The 24,894-nt window shown below is 40.2% G+C and overlaps 1 protein-coding gene across 2 annotated transcripts in view; it reads left to right on the top strand.

The window, feature by feature from the left end:
• The window catches only part of L3MBTL2 (L3MBTL histone methyl-lysine binding protein 2), a 336,131-nt gene that overhangs the window by 263,621 nt on the left and 47,616 nt on the right, over positions 1-24,894 (top strand). For both annotated transcript variants that reach the window (XR_011022081.1, XM_068240208.1), the window contains exons 11-12: positions 17,925-18,029; positions 22,863-23,010. Coding sequence is in view for 1 of the 2 variants with exons in the window: in XM_068240208.1 (XP_068096309.1) it covers positions 17,925-18,029; positions 22,863-23,010 (253 nt within the window). In the remaining variant the exon portion in view is untranslated. The remainder of the gene's footprint in view (positions 1-17,924; positions 18,030-22,862; positions 23,011-24,894) is intronic.

Genomic DNA, 24,894 nt, shown 5'->3' with positions numbered 1-24,894 from the left:
ACATTATTTTTTTAACCAATTCATTCTACAACAAACCGGACACATTCACCAGTAACCCACAAGAAAAGGTCTTAATCAATTATTATTAGAAGTTCAATGTGTGATAACATTGACGTCTGATTTAATGATCATATGATGTAACAAAAAAAAATAATTCCCTGCATAATTGAACAGCTGCCTACCTTTATTGTATGGTACATTCCTGCGTGCTCCTTATGTGCTGTTATCGCTGATTTTCTGTTATACAGTAAAACCTTGGATTGAGAGTTACTTGGTTTAAGAGCGCTTTGCTCTACAAGCAAAAATTATTGCAAAATTTTGACTTGATATACAAGCAACGTCTTGATATACAAGCAAAAAAGTATACATGCGTCACATCATTACAACTGAGCCGATAGTTCTTCTCCCTTTGGCACTGCAGGATTGTACTTAATTGGGCTTAATCTGAGTGTAGAGACTGCAAAGTCAATTCCATGTAATCCTCAAAAGTAGGCAAAAGTAACTGTCAATGGATACATTTCTTGTTAAAGCCACACACAAAAAGTTGGGGTGAGCCAACATATAGCAATGATTCTGGATGGATACATTTCTTGTTAAAGCCACACACAAAAAGTTGGGGTGAGCCAACATATAGCAATGATTCTGTTAGATATAATGAAAGTCTTGTTTACATTTTTATTTTATAGTTTTTTTTTCCTATAACTTTTTTGAATTGTGGAACGAATCACTTGGGTTTCCAATTCTTATGTTTGCTTTGATATAAGAGTGCTTTGAATTACAAGCAAGTTTCCAGAACGAATTATGCTCACAAAGCAAGGTTCCACTGTATTCTCTAACTGCTGCATGTACATGAGGAATTCTGCGGGTTAGAGAGGATTCGGACGATATTTGCAGGGCAGCCGTTCTTTCAACAGAGTCCAGAGCGTATGTGTGTCATTGCCATGGCAACAAGACTCCAGCGTCCTTGCTGCACCTATACTGTGTGAGTTACCATCAGTGTCTTGCAAAGCTGCACAAGTAGAAGTTGAGGTTTTTTTTAATGGAGGAAAAACTCTTCCTGCAACTCTGCCGCGCATCTGTTTGCAAAGCCCTCTCTATCCAAAAAATTTCCATTATGTACACGCAATCTCTGTCACATGGATTTCACCATGTACATGCCCTCTTTAACCCGCAGATTTCATCATGTACATGCAGAAGTTGGAAAATATAACGGAAAATCAGTGATAATGGCACATAAGGAGCACACGGCAATGTACCATACAGTAAAGGTAGGTAGCTCTTCAATTATGTGGGGGGAAAAAATTAGTTAGATCATACTCCTTTTTCACTTGGTTCTGTCAACACTCCTGTCAGATGTCAATGTTACCATACATTGACTTTCTAATAATTAAAATCTTTTTTCTTTAAACTCTAATTACACAATTCTTTAGCTTTTTATTTCGGTTTACCTTATCCACCTTATTTTCCTTATTTTTTTTATATTAATTGTGACGGATGTCCTTTAAATAGAGAATAGTAGTTATTCTGCTGTTTTGTATCATTGTATGTCCCAGATTGAACATGGACCAGAGAAAGTTAAAAAGAATGTTTTCTGACCAGATCAGAAAGAAAATTAAAAACATTTTTAAAAGGTAACGGCCTGTAAAATAATTAACTAAATGCCAACAGTGCCTGTCATACCGTCCATCAATTTTTGAGTGACAGTGGCCACAATGAAAGAATTCCCAGGAACACTCCAATGTTGAAAAATGTTTTTTGTTTTTTTCTTTAAAAAAAATAAGCGATAAAATGGAATTTGCTAAAATGCGTATTGACATGCCACAATGCATTTGAGAGAATATCCTTTGGACTTCAGATAAATTACATCAGTTCTATGTCCACACAAAAAAATAAGCTTTTAAAGAAAAGAACACCTTACCTATGAAACATGGAAGTTTCTTGTTATTTTTAGTTCTCATTTTGTCTGTTTGGCTTGGGATTACTCTAGACTGTGCAGGTAACAAAGACTACCAAGAAGTTCTGGAGCGAAACATCCTGATCAGTGTCCGAAATCTCTGTCTAAGTGGAAGGTCATAGATCTTTCAACGGAAGGGACTTTAACATTAAGGCGCGCTGATGTAATAGCGCAAATAACAAGAGGTTGCTCACGCTATTTACTTTAGTGAATCCATGGGCGTAGCAATCACCACTGCAAACCCTGCCATTGCAGGGGTCCCAGTGGCTTTAGGGGCCCCTCCTCCTTCCTCTTCACAATGCAGCCAATTAGCAAAAACAAAAACCCTTCCCATTCGCTCAAAAAAAAGTCCCTACCACCTCCTCCTGCCATGCAGAGTAGTGAGTAGCTGTAAAAAAATGTCTGCTTCTAGACCAGACATGGGCAAACTTGGCCCTTCAGCTGTTAAGGAACTACAAATCCCACAATGCATTTGCCTTTATGAGTCATGACTGTGGCTGTCAGACTCCTGCAATGCATTGTGGGACTTGTAGTTCCTCAACAGCTGGAGGGCCAAGTTTGCCCATGCCTGTTCTAGACGCTGCTTCACAGCCGAACACTCTGTGCTGCCATTCGCCGACTCCCTCATGGGGTTTGGGGACCCCATGCTATCATTTTTTCAGGGGGGCCCAATTAAGTCTAGTTACGCCCAAGTGAATCAACCCCATTAACCCAAAACGTACAGCTAAAAGCACTCAAATCACACAGTCTTAATCTCTTTGAGAAGATTGGTACGTGGTGCCAGAACTGGCTATTGTATGAGTTCCTGTCTAGGTATTTTACTAGTTAATTATTTCACACAAGTTAATTAAGGAATTTATGCAGGAGCGTAAACCAGTTGTAGAACTTAGTGCCTAAACAAATCTTCTTGAAACATTATTGTCTAAAGTGGGGCTTTAAAGGGCCACTATTATCATTTAAGGCTTTATCCCTGCAAATTACCTTTGGTATCATTACATAAAGTGTAATTTTTGTTTCACAGTAAAGCTGGCCATACACTGGCCCGATTTCCCGCCGATCGACAGCAGATTCGATCACTGGAATCGCATCTGCTGACAAATCGTTCACGCAACACGCTAATTTTCGATCTATTTCGTCACGAAATAGATCGGTCCCGTCGATCGCGCCGTGCGGAAAATTACCGTCGATCGCCGCGGGTAAGGAGCGCATCGCTAGCGGCGTACGACCGACGCAGGTATACATTACCTGAAACTGGCTCCCGGGATCTTCTCCGCATCACCTCCCGGCTGGCATCTTCTCCGCATCAGCTTCCGCATCCCGGCATTCAGCATAACTTCCTGTGTCACTGCAGTGACAGCGGAAGTACAAATAGAGGGCGCTCTATTTGAACTTACGCTGTCACTGGAGTGACAGAAAGTTATGCCGGATGCCGGGATGCGGAAGCTGATGCGGAGAAGATGCCCGCCGGGAGCCGATGCAGAGAAGATGCCCGGGACCAGGCTTCAGTTAATGTATGCGGGGGGCGACAGCGGCAGCTCAGCAGATTGTGATCGGTTTCAGGCTGAAATTGATTCACAATCTGTTTGCAGTAAAGGCAGCCATACGATCCCTCTCTGATCAGAGTCGATCAGAGAGGGATCTATCTGTTGGTCGAATCTGATGGCAAATCGACCAGTGTATGGCTACCTTAACCTGCTGAGCGGTCTGGACGAGCTCAGCTCGTCCAACACCGCCAGAGGCTGCCGCTCAGGCCCTGCTGGGCCGATTCTGATGAAATAAAAAGCAGCACACGCAGCTGGCACTTTGCCAGCCGCGTGTGCTGCCTGATCGCCGCCGCTCTGCGGCGATTCGCCGCGAGCAGCGGCGAAAGAGGGTCCCCCCAGCCGCCTGAGCCCAGCGTAGCCGGAACAAAAAGTTCCGGCCAGCGCTAAGGGCTGGATCGGAGGCGGCTGACGTCAGGACGTCGGCTGACGTCGATGACGTCACTCCGCTCGTCGCTATGGCGACGATGTAAGCAAAACAAGGAAGGCCGCTCATTGCGGCCTTCCTTGTTTATTCTGGGCGCCGGAGGCGATCGGAAGATCGCCTCCGGAGCGCCCTCTAGTGGGCTTTCATGCAGCCAACTTTCAGTTGGCTGCATGAAATAGTTTTTTTTTTATTTAAAGAAAAACCCTCCCGCAGCCACCCTGGCGATTTAATCAGAACGCCAGGGTGGTTAACTGTGTCTTTTATAACAGAGTTCCCCAACCCTTCTCAAGGCCCACCAACAGTACATGTTCTGCAGGAAACCACAAACATGCACAGGTGGGGTAATTAGTGCTGCAGCAGAGCTGATTAACTACCTCTGTGGATTTATACAAAACATGCAGTGTTGGTTGGCCTTGAGGACGGGGTTGGCGAATACTGTTTTATAAGATATACAATACAATAACATGCACTCAAAATCTACAGGGCTTAAAGTGCATAGATATGTCTCAGGTTAATACATAGTTGCACAGTAGACTGTATAACAGAGGAAAAAGTCAGGTGTTCATAAATGCCAGACTAAACAGGTGGCTTTTCAGTTTGGACTTAAATTCTTCCAGGGGTGGAGATGTCCTGATTGGGTGTGGCAGTGAGTTCCAAAGTGTAGGGGCAGCATGACAGAGGACAGAAGGCTACAGTTGCAACAAATCCTTCAGTTATCCAGGGCCAAACTGTGCAAGATTTGCCCATTTTTGTAATTAGTGTTTTTTCATGGACAAAAACTGCAGTTTGCGATCCTCTGACAGCTGAAGGATATTATAGCAAAGGTTTGGTCAGTGAGATATGTTCATGCTCCACCTTTACAGCTTGTATCTCCTTCCTTGAATGACAACTGGCTGGTAATCATCTTGCATTCTCAGTGACTGATGTAGAAATTCTAGGCAACCTTTTTCATGGTCCTAATACTTCTGCCCATTGTAGGTACTTTAGAAATGAATAGGAGTCAGCTTGGACATGATTATTGGTCTGCACCTACAGCAGTCTGGGGCATAGCAAGGTGTGCATTAAATCCAGAAGGTCCCAACATCTACCTTCTGGATTAATGCACACCTACCACAATTGCCTCTCTTTTGTGGGAAATAGATGTGCTGGATGCCTCTTTGTGTAGCCTAGCATACAAGGAGGAGACTATGGAAGACCATGCAGGATGAGTTCTCTGCAAGGTTACTGCCAGCAGCCTTGGAGAAAACCTATTGTATATTGGGTAGTTAAGCTGAGATTTCACTTTTCAGAGAAGATTTCAAATAATGGGACCAATGCCCTTGGTGAGAAAGTCCTTCCTCTCAGAATTCCAAAGACAATGATTGGGCATTTGAAGACATGAGGAATCTTAACCACTTACTGCAGCAGGTGCAGTATAACTATAGTACGTCCTGGGAAACGTCACTTGAAGTCCCAGGGGCGTAAATACTCGTCTTCTGCTGTGGGTGGCTGCCGCTCTCTCCCGCATTCGCTCCTGTGGGAGTAATAGTTGCCGCCCGTTAGCGGGGAGATGAATGAATGGGAATGCAGTTCCCATTTATTAATTTAAGTCCCTGTGTGAATCATCGCCAATATCAATGAGATATGCCTGCATCATTATATCTTCTGGAGTAACACAGCCACGCATTACTTCCTATTCACGTACTCGCATACGCAAATCGTAAATAATGAGCAAGGATAATAATGTGGCCAAATAGTAAAATTATACCTAAATACATTTGATTTAATATAAATATCCACACATACATGTAAAATTGTGCTTGGAAGAACAAAGAGAAATCGAGAGCCCAATATGGTGAAGTATTGTTAAGTTGGTTGTGGTTTAAAGCAAAATATTAAGATATACTCACAAACATGGGTTACCCATAGGCAACCACTTCAAATGCAGGTGGGGGAGTATTAGAACCTGACCCCACTCAGGTTATTAAGATGTCGCTCTCTGTAGATAGGAAACGGGGTAGCACCCCTCCTCCAAGGGTGGAATCAAGATTTCAGCAAGGCTTGGTGTACAGAGGCGCCAGAGTAGAATAAAAATGTTTAAAAACCGTCTAAAAGAGGGGGATGTTCAGGTGGACTTACCTCCCTCAAAAATATAGAACTCAATTGAGTCACAATATATCAATACAAAAAAACGTTTTATTTAACTCCACTTAGTGCAACGCGTTTCGCAGGTGTGGTCCTGCTTCATCAGGCAAACAGGAGTATAACTATAAAACAAACAGAAATATATACAAACATAATGACCCATAGAAATAGCTTAAAGTAAAGGCGCAGTATAAAAACATGAGAAGACATGGTAAAATTGTAACATTTTTGTTCGCAGTGTAGTAAAACTCGCTCTATGTCTAAAAATCGCATCTAATTAATCATAAAATATCCACAAGAATCCAAAATGTAAACAAAACTTAGTAAATCTCCATAATTGTCCATTGATATGTTAAAGTTCATCAGCTTCTAGATGAAAGGATAGTCAGTTTAGTGAGTATAACATATAGTACTATTTTATGGCCCTAGAGCTAACTTGCAAGAAAAATTGCTAACAGTCTATATTGATATAAAAAAATAAAAATAAAATTTCAACACCTCAGCAAGAGTGACTTACCTAAATGGGTCTAGATGCAGAAGTGAGCGCCTCTGTGTAGATGTATGAGGAGGCTCTGCTTATATAGGGAGTGTAGTTGCACTAATTGATCCTAATGAACCAATCAAAAACTGCCATGTCAGCAAGGTGTGTCAATAGAGGCACACCTGGAAGTGGTCATGAGGCAGGAATGCATACATGGACATTAAGAAAGCACGGTAGCCTAGTGGCTAGCACTCTCGCCCTGCAAGTGCTGGGTCCCTGGTTCTATTCCCAGCCAAGTTAACATCCAGTATTAGTTGTTAAAAATTTTAAAATAAATATCATAATACACTGGAAGAGTATATACATTAACACCATTTTTTTGTGGTAATCAGGTAACAGTGTCACCATCTAGTGGTGAACGTATATATGATTGCCCAGGTTATGTGCAAATAGCAATGCTGGAAAAATTGTAATAAGTGCTCTGAATTTGATAAAAACAACATAGGAATCAAACACAAGTTAACATAGCAATTATAAAAATTATAAAAATATATATAAAAAAATATATAAAATATTATTAAACAGATTAAATGGGTGGAGTTAAGATCATAAATTGAATAAGTAAAAGAGAGGACCATTAAAATAGTAAAAAAAATTGTGAGTACTAAAAATCAGGTTTTTATAGAATTATGTGGGAGGTTGGATCAGAAGATTTTCTCAAGAACCTCATTTAACCCCATGGGTACTAAGGTCTTCAGAATTTGGATCCAGTACATCTCCCTATGCCGCAATGTCTCAATGTAACATGTAACATTAACTCCTTCCCTCCCACACTCTCCCATAGTACCCAAATATATATATATATATACTGTAAATATATACACACCTTCTCATTCAAAGAGTTTTCTTTATCTTCATAACTATGAACATTGTAGATTCACACTGAAGGCATCCAAACTATGAATTAACACAGGTGACTACCTCTTGAAGCTCATCAAGAGAATGCCAAGTGTGTGCAAAGCAGTAATCAAAGCAAAAGGTGGCTACTTTGAAGAACCTAGAATATTTTGCCATACTTTCAGTTGTTTCACACTTTTTGGTTATGTACTATACTTCCACATGTGTTCATTATTAGTTCGGATGCCTTCAGTGTGAATCTGCAATGTTCATAGTCATGAAAATAAAGAAAACTCTTTGAATGAGAAGGTGTGTCCAAACTTTTGGTCTTTACTGTGTATGTATATATATATATATATATATATATATATATATATATATATATAATTAAAAATGACATTAAAAAAAACACATAAATAGTTAATTTAGGGACTGAACTTTTTTTTTAATACGCATGTCAAGAGGGTATATTACTGTTATTTGTTAATTTATGGGATTGTAATTAGCGGTGGAAGCAAAACTGAAAAAATGCACCTTTATTTCCAAATATAATATTGGCGCGATGCATTGTACTAGGGGAATATTTTAAACGTTGCAATAATCAGGACAGATGGGCAAATAAAATGTGTGGGTTTTATGACATTTTTTTCTTATTATTCCCATTAAAATGCATTTAGAATAAAATAATTTTAGCATAATGTACCTCCCAAAGAAAGCCTAATTGATGGCAAAAAAAAAAGATGTAGATCATTTGGTTGTGATTAGTCGTGATTAAGTTATTGGAGAAAGAAAGGGAGGAGCACTGAAAGGTGAAAATTGCTCTGGTCGTAAAGGGGAAAAACTCCTCAGTGCTCAAGTGGTTAAGGTAAAAGTAAAAGGAAGCATCGGAGATAGAAAAAAAAAATGAGATCTACTTACCCGGGGCTTCCTCCAGCCCCTGGCAGCCGCTGTGACCCTCGCTGCAGCCCTGGATTCCCGGGATCTCCTCCGTTTCAGATCTACTGTGACTGCACGAGCGCCGCTGTCAATCACTCTCACGTTGTCTGGAGAGCTGCGGCGAGGGACATATCAGCTGCCAGAGCATGGATAAAGCCCCCGGTAAGTAGATCTCATTTTTTTTTCTTCCTTGGATGTTTCCTTTAAAAAAATCCTAGATAACAGTAGTTGCCATATTTAGGCCTATGGCACTGTGGCAACATCTGCCTGCATGACTAGAACCCTTATGATATGGATCAAACAGCATAGGGCTCATTCAGAATCTGATACTGATACAGTAGTAAAGAACTTTTATCCACATTTCCAGTACTAAAGTGAAAGCTTGTCTGGCTGGCGCCTCAGCAGAATCCATTATATTTGTGGTTAGAAAAAGTGCTTTTTGCTTTCTTTTGATAGTAGTAAAGGTAGAGTATAGAATACAATTTTCTTTTTTTTTCTCCCAGTAGATTTCTAATTTCAAGGTCACACAGGTGTCCACTCTTGTCCTCAGCTCAGAAACTTGTTCAAGAAATGGTCAAGCATACCGTTATCATTCCAGCTCTGTTTGTCTGCAGTGTATGGGTATAGGCTATTACTTTATAATACTGTATATATTTGTGTATAAGCCATCTCATATATAGGCCAACCCCAACCCCCCCCCCTTCCCCTGCAACCAGGCATTAGCAGCCCCCCCCCCCCTCCATGTTACTTCCAGCTTCCCCTCATGTATGTGATGCATAGTGTTTCCCCCCTTATGTGATGCAGAGTGACTCCTCCTGTATGTGATGCAGAGTGCCTCTCCCCCCCCCCCTCCCCCCGTTTGGGATGTAGAGTGTGTATTGGAAGCATGCTTGTCTTCCCAGCTCTGTACTTGCTGCTAGAGGTCCAGGGCTTCACTGTCTTCCTGTTCCAGGCAGCCATGTTTGCATCTCCCTTGCAGCTCTGTATTCACAGCTGACCTCAAGTAGTGAGTACAGAACTGCACGGGAAACAAGAAGATGGCTGCCAGAAATGAGGAGCAGTAACTATAGATACAGGTACGCTTCCAATGCCTGCACTGTATATGGGGTCCAGCACACCTGACTCATGTATAAGCATATATAAGCCGACCCCCCAACTTTTGGGACACTTTTTGGTCCCAAAATTTGGATTATATGTGAGTATATAAAGTGTTATACATGCATACCACAAAGTGGTATTGGGTTAAAGAAAAATCTATGGTATGGACAGCTTTTTTAAAAGTGAACATGAGACAAAATTGGTAACGATAGCCCTAAAATTAGGCAAAAGAAAATTAACAAAAACTGAAAGAAATAATGTCAGCCGAGTGCAGAGGGTTAATGACTGTATACATGTAAATTGACCACTTCCCTCACCAACTGTTTTTCTCTCATGAGCATAGCTACCCACGCCTTATGCTAGGTACACACTAAAATGTTCTGACAGATTGATTTTCTGGCAGGTCCGATCTGATTTCCGATCAATTTTTCTATTGATTTTCCATTCACTTCTATGGAAAATTGTTAAAGGGAACCAGAGATGAACGTTTCACACAAAATAAACATATCAGTCGATAGCTTGTAAAGAATAAATGCTCTACCTGATAATTTCGCCGCTCTGGTGTGCCTTTTTTTAGTGTTTTTATCCATTATTGCTCCAGGAAAAATCAAATATGGCCGCCGGCTCAAATCCCTTCTGCTTCTGGGTTATGAGTTGTTCTGGATGTGCTGTCTAGGCTATATGAGACTAGGCTGCTATCTATGCTATATGAGAAAGGCTGGAGCCTTTCATCTGTGTGCTTTCATTTTGGTATGATGTGCAGCTGCCTGTAGGAAGTCTCTCTCATAGGAATGAAACTTTAGTCATCCTCAGTATCTATGCTGAGAGCACACAGAGCACACAGATCATATTGCAGGCTTGCAGCCACACTTGTCTGTTTCAGAGATTCTCTCTCAGCAGCAGCAGCCCCTCCCATGTCATCACAGCTCTCAGTATGCAAAGCAGGAAATCTGAGCCAGGAGGTGGCAGGCTTGGGCTTGAAAAGACTCCACAGAAGAGTGACTCAGCTCTAATGATTCCAGGTCAAACCTAGACTGAGCCAGTCGGGGATTCTTATCACAGCTGATAATAGACTAATTAAGCAGATAAGAATGAAACTAAAAGCAGGGTAGGTATTTACTGTCATCTTCCCACTGATAAATGTAATAAAATACATGAGGGTGCTTGGTCTCTGGTTCTCTTTAACCATTTACCGCCATCCTAACGTATTAAAACGTCATGCTTACCTCTATTAACAGCAACATGACGTTTTAATACGTCGCGCATTCCCGCCGCTGCTACCGCCGTGTGTCCGCCGCTACCGCCGCCATTACCGTCGGGATCCCGTGCTGGGCGATTGGGGAAGAGGACTGAACAGTCCTCTACCCAATCGCAGTGCCTGGAGTGAATGGACGTGACCGCGAACAGCGGCTACGTCCATTCACATAAACAGGAAATGTAACAGTTTAATAAAGTGTGCAAAAAAAAAAAAAAAAAAAGTGAACACGTCCTATGAGTGTTCACCAGCGCCATCTTGTGGCCAAAAAGTATATTACACTTACAAAATACATACATTTTCAAGTATATACACATCATTAATAAAATTACACTTCCAACCCTCCCCCCCAAAAAAAACACTTGTAAAAAAAAAAATCAGCTTAAAAAAAATAAATAAATAGTTGCCTTAGGGACTCAGCTTTTTTTATTCTATATTTTATGGGGGAAAATTAATTTTAATTTATTACATAGGGGCTTGTAGTTATGGCCAGAACAAACAGAAAAATAACCACTTATATTTCAAAATAATATACTGTCGCCATACATTGTGGTAGGGACATAATCTAAACGGTTTAATTATCGGGACCACTGGGCAAATAAAACGTGTTTGTTTTATCCACAGGAGAATGTTTAATTTTAAAACTATAAAGGCTGAACACTGAGAAATAATGATTTTTTTTCTTTTTTTTTTCTGTTTTTCTCATTAAAATGCATTTAGAATAAAAAAATTCTTAGCAAAATGTACTATCCACAGAAAGCCTAATTGGTGGCGAAAAAAACGAGGTATAGATCATTTTCTTGTGATAAGTAGTAATAAAGTTATTAGGGAATAAAAGGGAGGAGCGCTGACAACTGAAAATTGCTCTGGTCCGTTAGGATAAAAACCCTTGGGGGTGAACTGGTTAAAAACAAAAATCGGAAATCAGATTAGACCTGTTGGAAGTAATTGATCTGACAGTAAATCTATTAGAAAATTGTATCGAGTGTACCTAGCATTCGATCTACAGATTTCTAGGAATGCTAATAGGTTGGCCATCAGAAATTTTTTTAACCACTTCCTGCAATATAAACATTTATAAAACTCCTATTTGCGTACCTTTAGTGCAAATAAGACCTTTATAAAGGTACACGTTCCCTTCAGCCCATGATATGAAATGGTTAAACTCACAGATGCCAACGCTTATGCGGCAACAGATTGTTGCCACTGTAAACAGCAAATTAACAAAACTACCCAGTGGTTATTTCACGGGATCAGGAGGAATTGCACCAAAGTAGAATCTGCAACAAGGTGAAATTGTGAGATAAGGGTTTGAACAATCTTTTGTGGAGTTTATTTAAGTTCTTGATACAACAAGGTAACAATTAGTTACTGAGAAGAGCAAGAATCATGTAGAATTCCCAATACCCCTATTACAGGAAGCAGTCACCACTGACACCACACTAGTAATAGACGTGAATTCTCCCAAGGCGCTGAATCTTAGTGGCTAGTGATCTTTACCAGATTGTCCCACAAGGGTGATTAGACCACCACCCCTAGTGGGTGACGGGCCAGTGACAGAGAGAACGGGTGAGTCTGCAGTGGTGAATAGTTGGTCGCCAAGGCATAGTTAAACACAGAGGAGAAGGACAGACAACCGGACTAACAAGGACACTATACTAGCTGCCAAGACAGGTGGCAAACAGGTCAAAGTTGCTATCCATTTTATAGGAGCAGGAGACAGGACAATGTCAGGCAGGTCAAAACAAATAGAGGCAGAAATACCAAATCCAGTGGAGTGCACTTTAGAGCCTCAGAAGAAGCTTATCCAAGTGAAACGGTCATCAGGCCGTTCACGTAGCGGCTCCCACAACCATACACGACACCCCCCACTTGCCTGTCAAAAGTATCATCCTTCATGCACATGTTATTGTTTACCATGGATTGATATCACTTGAAATTGATGGCAATAAACACTTATGATTAGTGCCAAGCATTTTTTTCTCGTTTTTTTTCTCTTTTGGTATCTATATAAATACAGTACATCAGAGGGCAACACAAAAGCTTGACAGATCAACTTTGTGTCCGTAGGCTTGTACAAAGGATACATGATTTGTATATGGAAGAAAAAAGGTTTTGCCATCTGTGTAGATAGAAAGCTGTTCTTTACAGTAAGAGTGGTTACAATTTGAAAAATCCTACCCCAGGCAGCGGTTATGGAAAATTCTGTATCTGCATTTAAAGGCTTTGATGGTTTCCTTGCATTGAAGGACATCCTCAGCTACTTACTTGGTGATTTCCAGTTGCTCTAGAGAGTTTATCTAGGAACAGGTGCTCATATTAATATCAGCTATTAACAGAAATTTGGTCGTTGGAGGCACTGGCTAAAATAGCAGTCGCCTTGAATGCCCGCAGTCTAGTTACCCAATATTTTATTGGGTGCCCAAATTGCTGTTAATAGCCGATAATGTTTGAGTTTGCAAAGGGGGTTAGGCATGGATAGGGGGTCAATTAGGGGTTAGGAATCATGTGGAGGGGGTGTAGGTTAGAGTGTGCAAGGGGGGTCAGATAGGGTTAGACATCGGTAGAAGGAAGCTTGTGTGAGAGTAGGGTTAGGTTTAGCCATAGTAAAGTATTGGAATTACCACTGACCAATAGTAGAATACAGGGCTGTGGAGTCGGTACAAAAATCCACCGACTTCGACTCCTCCATTTAGGATTCCTCCGACTCCGACTCCTCGACTCCGACTCCTCTAATTTGCATATTACAATCTTGTTGATTGAAAGTATGTAACATGAAATTCGTCTCTTAACTGCCAACGCTTAGGAATTTTAAAAGACAACTGAAATGAGAAGGATATGGGGACTGCCATATTTATTCCCTTTAGTCATAGACTAAAACTAGTCCTTGGTAAGAGTACTTGTAAAAGGTACAGGCCGGAACAAAGAACATCTATCAGGCCCTAAGCAGTGTAACTGTGGGTACATGTAAGAGTGATGTGCAGGTACTCTTCAGGGGAATAAGGAGATTCTTCCTCTATTACACATTCTTCATGCACAATCTGAACCAGGTTTATGGGTGATAGACAACACCTCTATGTTCAATGTGCACAACATTCTCAGTGGATTCCCTGCAGCTCTGTTAAGAGTGCATATGTAGAGTACAGTACTACTGGGTAACAAAGTAAACCTGAGACAGATGAAATTAAAGTTTTATACATACCTGGGGCTTCCTCCAGCTCCCTTCAGGCTAATCAGTCCCTCGCTGTCCTCCTCCGCCACCTGGATCTTCTGCTATGAGTCCAGGTACTTGAGCCAGTCTGGCGTAGTGCGCACGCACACACTCCGCCACCGGGAGTGTACTACACCTGCGCAGCACTGTTGCGCAGGTGCAGAACGCTCCTGGGTGTGGAAGCTGCATGCAGCCGGACTGGCTGAATTACCAGGACTCATAGCAGAAGATCCAGGTGGTGGAGGTGGACAGCGAGGGACTAATTGGCCTGAAGGGGGCTGGAGGAAGCCCCAGGTATGTATAAAACTTCTTTTCATCCTTCTCAGGAACCATTTAATTCGTAGTCACCAAACCAAATTTTAACAACATATCAAATTATTTGATTTCATGAGTAAAGGGAGTGCATACATTTGCATAAAGCAGAATCAACGCAGAATTATTTCCATCTCGTTGACCATCTCTATTAGTGACACGGCTACACATCAGGCTTTATACTTACAGCATAGATGTTATTTAGTATATATGAGATTCCTGTGTACATATCATATATACAGTCACAATCAGATATGTATATCTGACTTTAAAAATACTGGGACTGCTTTATTGAAGCAGCACAAGTAACTAATTTTGATTGGTTTATTTCATTTTTGTGGACTAAGCACAGCTATTACTGTATGTATAAATTATTTATGATGACCATTATCTGAGAAATAGAACATTTTATCATATTTTCTATTTTAATTGCAGTTTAAAATCATTAGGAGTTGGAGTCGGTGCATTTTTTCCCGACTCCGACTCCAGGCACCCAAAATTGCCCCGACTCCACGACTCCGACTCCACAGCCCTGGTAGAATATCTGTTATTTTATTGATATTCTACAAGCAGCATTTTCCAAGTATGCATTTATCTAACTGCCATCCAAAGTTGGTAGAGTTTATTTATTTATTTTTACCCTGCTAAGGCTGCATTTCCACTTGTGCGGTGCGAATCGCCGTGGTAAAAATTTGCATGCGGATACGAATTTCGCATGCGGTTCTATGCGAATTTGCATGAAAATTCGCATGGATGACGATGTATGCGAATTTAACCATGGCAGTGCTGGTGTGCTTTTCCATTGTTTCTATGCGAATTCGCACGAAAATTCGCATACCCAAACCTCATGCGAATTTCCTATTAAATACATTGTATGCGATTCGCATAGCGGTATGCGATATGCGAATTCTGATGGCTCTGCCATGCGAATTTTTTCTGCACAGAAAAATGCAAAGGAATCCTGACAAGAGTCCCATTCACTTGTATTGCTATGCGAATTTGCATGCGAAAAACGCATGCGAATTCGCGATAGTGGAAATGGGCCCTATGGCTAGTTTGTCCCAGTTTTGTAAGAGGGTTTCCCTTCTTCTGGATCAACTGGGATATGTGAAGGGTGCAGGGCAATGTTGGACAGTGTTGTACCAATTTTCCTGGTTAAACTTGGAGAGTTGTTTTTTTAACCAAAAAACTATGTAACTAGGGTATTATAGGAGGACAGGACCTGTGATACATTATGACTCAGCATGGATAAAGAAAGAGCTGTTAAGTCTTCCATTCACACTGTTTATTAAACAGTGTCTCCAGAGGTAAGCTGTACAGCACAGATTGTACTTTATCTTTTACGCGGCCATTTTCATCTTATATTTTAATAAGCAGTTGTAATACCGCATGGATGCATTGCTGCACATGCTGTAACGACTGCTTGCAGCAGGGGAAGAAGGGAGGAGATGGGCACGCTTTGTGGTGACGGCATGGGTGCTCTCTGCTGTCGGGGCGCAGGTGCACTCTGTGGTATGCACGGGGGTGGGGGGGGGGAGTTTACGATTATTGATAAGATTCCATCTGGCTCCACTAAAGTCACAATCTCACCTCCACCTGGCTCAGACAGACCTTGTCTCCTGTTGAAGCAGGCGGTGGATCTGCTGGTCCTTATAATTGTGGGGGGGGGGGGGGGGGGGTCACTGGTTACTGTATGATATTTATAGTGATTAAAGAGACAACACAACAACAACATATGGTAGGATGTAATAAAGTTCATTATTCAGGAGACACAATTCTATTCTGGTTTTAGCATTGAATATCTATATATTGCTGTATATTGATATGTAATCCTGCTCTCTCAGTGATGTTTACCATAGGCTGTTAAGTTATGTAGCCTTCTGCCCCAGAGAACTCTATGACAAGGTGTTGCTTCTGCTCATTCAGAACACAACAAACAAACATTCCGTAGTGATACTCCTTACCAACAGTAACTATGTTGCCACCAGTGATAGATAATTTTAAAGAGGAACTCCTGTGAAAATAATGTAATAAAAAAAGTGCTTCATTTTTACAATAATTATGTATAAATGATTTAGTCAGTGCTTGCTCATTGTAAAATCTTTCCTCTCCCCGATTTACATTCTGACATTTATTACATGGTGACATTTTTACTGTGGGCAGGTTATGTAGCTGCTGCTAGCTGTTTTGGCTGTTAGAGACAGCTGGAAACAGCTAATTCCTGTCTGTGAACCTTGTTACATTGTAACAAACTGCCAAAAGTACAGCGGTCCCAGAGCTTCTTGTGGGAGGGGTTTCACCACAATATCAGTCATACAGCGCCCCCTGATGGTCTGTTTGTGAAAAGCAATATATTTCTTATGTAAAAGGGGGTATCAGCTACTGATTGGGATAAAGTTCAATTCTTGGTTGGAGTTTCTCTTTAAGAATGTAAATCAGGGAGAGGCAAAATTTAGCAGTGGGCAAACATTGTTTAAATAATTTATAAGTGAATATTGTGAAATATAAGCAATTTTGATCATTAAGTTGCATTCAGTAAAGCTCCTCATTAAGGAGATTTTAAATTTTTATGAAATAATGTATTGGCTAATATTAAAAGCTTTCAACCAATTTACTTCAGACCCGTACAAAAATCCAACAAACCTTCCAGCATATATTAATCACTGAAATTTGGGTGGTCTGCATGAATATAAGTGGGTTTGGGGGCAAGAAAGAGGTGTGAGAAAAAAAAAGTATAGATGAGGTTTAGAATACAATGATAAGGAAGAATGTTAGATGGTATACATCTTAAAGTGAACCTCCAGACTAAAAATCGACTCAGCAGCACTGAAAAGGCCTGGTGTTTCTTTAACAGTTTCACAGCATCAGAACTTTATTTCTCTTGTACAAGTCTCATTTTTAGCTGCACAGAAGAAAACTGCCCGGGCTTTTTTCCCCTGATGCTGTGCAAAGCATGATGGGATTTCTGATGTTGTTGTTCTCGTTCTGCTGATTTGGTGCAATTTTCTTTTTTCTACATTTTGAATTTGACATTTGAAGCCTAGCGTGTGCAGCTGGGAGGGGTGAACAGGACACAGGACAGTTGGAACTGTGTCTCCTGCTCCTTGTCACCTCCTTTCAACCAAAAAGATGGCTGCTCCCATGACAAAGATGGCAGCCCCCATGAATCACAAACATTTGGCTGTTCTTTTAAAACAGGGTGGGTAAGAAATTATATTACCTATCTATTCTAATTAACATAACTAATGTAACTTGATGACAGTATGTTTGTTTAGGCTGAAGTTCCCCTTTAATGACCCTCCTTCCAACACCTTACTTGTTTCTTTCCCTGTAGCTATATGTTTATAAGGGCAGGTAGGGCTGGTGCTCTGTTGTTTTTTTTCATTAACCAAAGGTGTTTATTGCAAGAATTGACAGTACAAAATAGTTTGTATAGGCAAAAGAGTACAAATATTCATATGGGTGTAAAAATTGACAATTAGGGCCTGTGCTCTGTACTTCATCTATATTGTTTTTCCACCGCTACCATTTACAAGATGTGTTGTTCGACTGTGTTTTATCTGCACTGCTTTTGTATGTGTAGCTGTATTTTATATAAAAGGAGAAAAAGTATTGAAACCCAGCTTAAAGTTATGTGCATTCCTTATTTGTATTATTACATAATAAATAATGATTTTATTTACTTTAGGTAAGAGTCGTATATCCAGCAGGAGTCTGGTTTGAAGTAGGAATGAAATTGGAAGCCATTGACCCTTTGAATCTTGGTAATATATGTGCAGCAACTGTGTGCAAGGTAAGTTTGCTCATTAAATGCTGCTCATTAAATACTGTGACAAGATAGTTCAGTAAAACCAGTGGCCAGCTAACTTCAGGTTAGAGTTTATGTTGGGCATTATGATATGGAGGTTTGTTTCGGCAAACTACCATTCCTTTAAAGCGGGATTGTCACCATAAAAATCACATTTCAACAGCAACTGGTCTGAGTGTATTAAGTGATAAAGATGCTAATCCAGCATTCAAAACTTGCAAAACTTTTTCTGCTGTTATGGATTGTAGTTATCACATACTTTAGGAGCACTGGCCCTAGTGCCAAACAGTGCCAAAAAGTTGGATGCTGGGAGTTTTTTTTATCTATAATATATTCCTCCTTTTCCATCCATTTATTTCCCTGCCTAGCTGATCACTTGTGTTTACAAGCAAGGCTGAGGTGACTCAGTGATTGGATGTGTAAATAAAAAAAAAAAGACTCTGGGAGGAGGGCAGCTAATGAATACACAATGAGCAAGAGAAAGGAGGGGGGAAAACAAGAGTCAGGGAGGATATGTCAGCATTAGCTTGGCAAGATGGCCACTGCCTAGAATAGGATTTTCTGCTTTTCCTTTGTAAAATTCACAGGAATCATTACGTGGATAGTGTATATGTGTTTTTTATTTATAGGTTAGCATGGGTGTCGCTTGTTCTTTAAGTGATAAAGATGCTAATCTTGCATTCAAAACTTTCAAAACTTTTTCTGCTGTTATGGTTTGGAGTTATCACATACTTTAGGAGCAATGGCCCTTTAGTAGTCAGTGCCAAACAGTTGCATGCTGGGTTTTTTTTATCTATAATATATTCCTCCTTCCCTTTATTTCCCTACCTAGCTGCTTATCTGAAACCCCCCTGCTCACTTGTGTTTACAAGCAAGGCTGAGGTGACTCAGCGGTTGGGGAGAAAAGAAAAAAAAGTTAAGGGAAGAATATCAGTATTTAGCCTCAGCTGTGGGCAAAAGACATGGCCCCCACCAAGAACAGAATTTTCTTCATTTACTATATAAAATTCACTGAAATCAAAACGTGGACAGTACAATACATGTGTTATGTAAGTAGATCAAGTATCTATCTACTTATACATGTGTTTTTTTTCCCTGGCATGGTATAGCTGATCCTCCTGCTTTAAGAAAGTTACTTGTCTCAGATGGCAACCAAACCAACTAGGGGGTTTTAAAAGGGGTACATGCCAATAAAATGTTGAGAAACACTGCTCTAGTGGACTTGGAGGTATGCTTGGGATCATTGTCCTGTTGAAAGGTCCAACGTCTCCCAAGCCTCAGGTTTGTGACGGACTGCATCACATTTTCATCCAATATCTCCTGGTACTGAAGAGAATTCATGGTACCTTGCACACATTGAAGCTTCCCTCTACCTGCAGAAGCAAAACAGCCCCAAAGCATGATTGACCCCTCACCATGCTTCACAGTAGGCAAGGTGTTCTTTTCTTCATAGGCCTTGTTCTTCCTCCTCCAAACATAGTGTTGTTCCATGGGCCCAAACAGTTCTAATTTTGTTTCATCAGTCCACAGAACACTATCCCAAAACTTTTGTGGTTTGTCCACATGACATTTGGCATACTGCAGTAGACTCTTCTTATTCTTTGGAGACAGCAAGGGGGTGCACCTGGGAGTTCTGGCATGGAGGCCTTCATTATGCAGTGTGCGCCTTATTGTCTGAGCTGAAACTTCAGTACCCGCATCTGACAAATCTTTTTTCAGTTCCTCAGCAGTCACACGGGGACTTTTCTCCACTTTGCGCTTCAGGTAGCACACAGCAGTCGAAGTCAGCATCTTCTTTCTGCCACGACCAGGTAGTGTTTCAACATTGCCCTTTGCCTTGAATTTGCGAATGACTGCTTCCTATGGTGTCTTTTGGTATGTTTAACATATTTGCAATCTTCTTATAGCCATTGCCCTTCCTGTGAAGAGAAGGTCTTCCTGGACCATTCTCTTGACTTCACCATGTTTGTAAACACACTAGTAAATGTCTAGAAGGAGCTAAGTATCACAGTCATTTTAAATCTGCCTAATTGGTGCGTATTATGCTTGACTGCTGTTAATTAACATTCACAGGTGTTTTCAATACCTGATTGAAAAGACTTTAATGAACCTCTGTTCTTAAGAGTGGTAGTCTTTAAGGGGTTGAATAATTGTGTTAATGAAGAAATCACAAAAAAACATTTAATACTGTATTACAAAAACAATTGATGCCATTTTAGTTGCATTTTGTTCTTTAAAAAGTCCTTGTAAGATTTCATTCTGAACACAATTACAAATGTACACTAAATTGCCTAAAACCCTTTACAGCATTGGGGGTTGAATAATTTTGAACACAACTGTATATGTGGGCGAGACACGAATATCTGTTGTGCACATCTTATTTATTTATTTATTTATTGTATTTATAAAGCGCCAACATATTACGCAGCGCTGGTATTTTTATATGTACTGAAAATATATTTTGAAAACATAAATAAAATATGTTTTGAAAACATCAATATAAATTAAATGTATTCAGAGAAATGTTAAATGTCTTTTAATGCAAAAAAGACTGAAAACCAGCAAAAAAATCTTCAACTTTAAGACTTATAGCTTTTGAATTAAAAGGCTTAACAAGCTAACAAGCGACTGGTGGATGCAGGAGAGCAGCTGACAGGCAGTGAATTCCTTGCCTGTCAATTGTCTGTCTGAAAAAAGACCTAGGATTGCTAGTCGGTAGGCTACTGATGTATCTGCACAGTCCCAACTGTCACCTGAGGAGTTGAGTTCTCTTAAAAAGAAACTCTGATCAAAAATTTAACTTTATCCAATCAGTAGCTGATACCCCCTTTTACATGAGAAATCTAATCCTTTTCACAAACAGACCATCAGGAGGTGCTGTATGACTGATATTGTGGTGAAACCCCTCCCACAAGAAACTCTGAGGACCGTGGTACTCCTGGCAGTTTCCTGTCTGTGAACCTTGTTGCATTGTGGGAAATAGCGGTCTACAGCTGTTTCCAACTGCCAAAAAAGCATGCAGCACCTACATCACCTGCCAACAGTAAAAATGTCACCATGTAATAAATGTCAGAATGTAAATCAGGGATTTAAAAGATTTTACAATGGGCAAACACTGACTAAATCATTTATACATAATTATTGTAAAAATGAAGCACTTTGTTAGTATATTATTTTCACTGAAGTTCCTCTGTAAGTGTGCACGATACTTAACTTCTAAACACCATTCCTAGTCAGAACTAGTATGCCTAACATTGTTGAACCTGTGAAACAATATAGTATTGTAAACACACACACACACACACACACACACACACACACACACACACACACACACACACACACACACACACACACGAGTTGCTGGTTAGTACAAATAGATGATCTTTGTTAGCTCTATGTAGTGTAAAAGTGAAGTCATGTGTGCAAAATTTTCCTAATGTGGAAATTTCTCCTGACCTAGGTAAGGATGGAAATGCAACTAGTCAGAGCCCTTTAGCTGCCAGGTGATAAACAGCTACAGACGCTGATAGGCTAAATTTATTTATTTTCCTCAGTCAGTGAATGTTTGCATGTTAAAATAATTTTCTGCTTACGGTAATTGTATTAGTGACTATAACTTTTTAAGGACTCCATTATATGACCACTGTTTGATAACAACAAAATACTGTACATGGCTATTATAAGAGTACAGTTCTGTACATCTGTTTTTATTAATCTGTGTTAAATAGGGGTTTTTGTTTGAATAAAAACAATGTTTTTGGAGACCAAGATAAATCATTTAAAAGATGTGTTGGTTTAATTCAGCATTATTGACTTCCATAAATGTTCAAAAATCAATAAGGTTACAGGTCTTGGTTACATCGAAATCAGTTACAAAAAATAAAAAAACAAAATGATTAAATTGCTGTGTAGTTTGTATGTATATGAAGGCTATTGTCTGTAGAGATCTTCTTTCTGTGCGTGCGTGCGTGTGTGTGTGTGTATATGTGTGTGTGTGTATATGTTTGAGTATATGTGTGAGTGAAGAGAGAATGAATGCATGACTGAATACCAGAATCTTTCCTGCCTGAGCACTTTATCTATGACACATTCTGTCTTCTGATTGGTCTGGTTGAATAATGCTGAACTTCTATTCGTTGACCACTAAACCTAGCTGCTATATTAAATATTCAGCTTTGCAAACTTACATGGTCAAAACTGGTCTAAACCAGGACTGAACAGTCCTTTGTTCTGCTTTGGCCAGAGAGGTAATGAAAAACACTTGCTTGACCATAGCTCTGGTTACACTGTGAGGATGATTAGCATTTACATCCTAAGAGGTCTACAAACATTATGGACAAAGTCTACTGCTAGGATTGGGCATTGACATTCCTCCATTCAAACTATGTTTCCCTCATACTTCCAAATGAGAGATTGCTTTTGCAATCAGATGACCAATGTCGCATATATAACTGATCCATAGTTTTGATATCTCAATCGCATGACATCCAATACCGACAACTTAATTCTCCAAATGGCAGGGCCCTCGCCACATGCAGAAATCAAGTCATCAGATTTTTAAATCACTCGATTAAAATCTCAAAACATTCAACATGTAACAATCTACTATGTGCAGTGTGAATGAAAGACCTAAACCAAAAAGCCATTAAAAAATCATTTGGCATTCAGTGTCCTAATTTATATGATGAGTACTGGTCTTCACTGGATACCCATTGTATATTACTTAATAGGCTCTTAGAGAAAACACCATACTTCTCTTCTACAATACTTCAGCTCCCCATTTTTATACTATTCTTTCATTTTTGTATTCTCTAGGTGCTGATGGAAGGTTATTTGATGGTTGCCATGGATAGTTCACTCTCTACTGACGGGTCAGATTGGTTTTGTTATCATGCAACATCAAACTCTATTTTTCCTGTTGGATTCTGTGAAAAGAATAACATAGAGCTGACACCTCCAAAGGGTAGAAATATTTTTTCTTAATTAAACTTAAACAATGCTATTTAACAAATGTATGTTTTTACTAACCTAATTTTTTTTCACTTTAGAGGAATGATGAGGTCTGGCTTTCGGTGGTACACTTTATTCAAATTCATCAAGGGCTTGTTTACACTACTTCTAAGTGCTTTGATTTTAAAAGCTCTTGCTAATGTTATCCTATGTATGTGTTCTCACTTGAGCAATGTGATTTTGTAAAAATCCCCCATAGCATTGCTTTAGAAACCGCTTTTCAGAATCTCTAGTGTTTAAAAAGCTCTTGTAGTGTGAACAAGAGGTTTAGGTCTGAGCTTTTTGCACTTTTTGACCCGTCTAAGTATTGTGTAAAATAAAGTGCCAGTTTAAGAACTGTATTAGGGCTTGTTTAGACTGCAATCAAACAGGTTTACAGATAGATTGCCACAGAAACATTGTGGAAGTTTAATCCGGTTTCAATTGCAGCAGTTGACTAAAGGCCCATACACGGCATACATTTGTGTGTAGTTGCGAGGCAATGACAGACAGACGAGACAACAGCATATTTATGGCGGCGACAATTTGAGTTTGTGACAGTTGTACACACGTGACAACAGGAAGAGTAAAGACATGACGGAAGCTGTCTGCCACAGACTACGTATAGTAGTAGTACTATGGTAGCGACTCTGCTGTCTGTAGAAGACTTTCGTACACATGACAGGACACCAACAGACTAAGCAATGGTTTGTGAGACAAAAGTCACAAGCGATTCACCAGTTGAATCGCTCAAACATGGCTGTCTCTGCAGACAGTCTGCTGACAGTCTTTGTCTTTTGCAGCGTACACACGAACAAACCGTCACTCAACACGTGTTTGTACAGACATTTTGTATGCCGTGTGTATGGTCCTTAAAGAGACTCTGTAACAAAATTTTCAGCCTTAGTTCTTCTATTCTATAAGTTCCTATGCCTGTTCTAATGTGCTCTGGCTTAGTGCAGCCTTTCCTAATTGCACTGTCTCTGTAATAAATCTTATCTCCTTTCCTCTGTCGTGTCTGTCGGGCTAAGGCTTGAATGTGTGGAATGTGCAGGGCTGCTTGTGATTGGATAGAAGTGATACACACCGTCTGCAGGCCCCCTGCACACTCTGTATGACTCACACACTCTATTTATGTGAGCCTATCACAAGCGGGTTAGTTTGTTCGTAAACACTGCCTAAAACTGTTAATTACAAGCCAGGATTGCAGCAGAGAGTGGCAGAAACAGCACAGAGGGGCACAGGAGAAAATAAGGAATAGAATGGTATGCTTTTTAGTGCAAGAATATTAGAGTACAGATTCTCTTTAAGGCCTCTTTTCCACGGGCAGTTGATAGGCAGTGAAATGCCTCTCAAACTCTCACAAATGTTTGCTGCTGCTACCTGGTAACTGCTAGATGCTGCGTGGTAACTGCTCGCTGCTGCCTGACAACTGCTTGCTGAGCACACAGTTCAACTGCCTGTGGAAAAGAGGCCTTATTCAATCGGCATGCAGAAAATAATTTCAAATGCTTCTTTACATGTCAGTTAAAATTAAAAGCTCAGCATTTTGGCAAAGACTTCAGGGAAACAGGAGTAACACTCTAGAACAAAGGGATTTGTCCTCTTCAAGTAAGCTCAATATGTCTGTGGCACTGTGTTCTGCAAAGTTCTGACAGAGCAACATTTGTTTAGCAGTGAACCATTAAAGAGGAAGTGGAATGTGGGTGTGCTGGCACCCTCTAGGAAAAAGGCACAGGAAACAAAAGTGGGAGCCCAATGGTGCAGTATGTCAAGACAATTGGCAATGATAGAAAGTAAAATACTACTCACAAAGGTGGGTTGCACAGGGGCAAAAGACCACAGGAAGCAGGTGGAG

The sequence above is a fragment of the Hyperolius riggenbachi genome, chromosome 6 (genome assembly GCF_040937935.1).
Source record: "Hyperolius riggenbachi isolate aHypRig1 chromosome 6, aHypRig1.pri, whole genome shotgun sequence".
NCBI lineage: Eukaryota > Metazoa > Chordata > Amphibia > Anura > Hyperoliidae > Hyperolius > Hyperolius riggenbachi.
The sequence above is the reverse complement of the archived record's forward strand: the minus strand, read 5'-3'. Positions and strand labels throughout refer to the sequence as shown.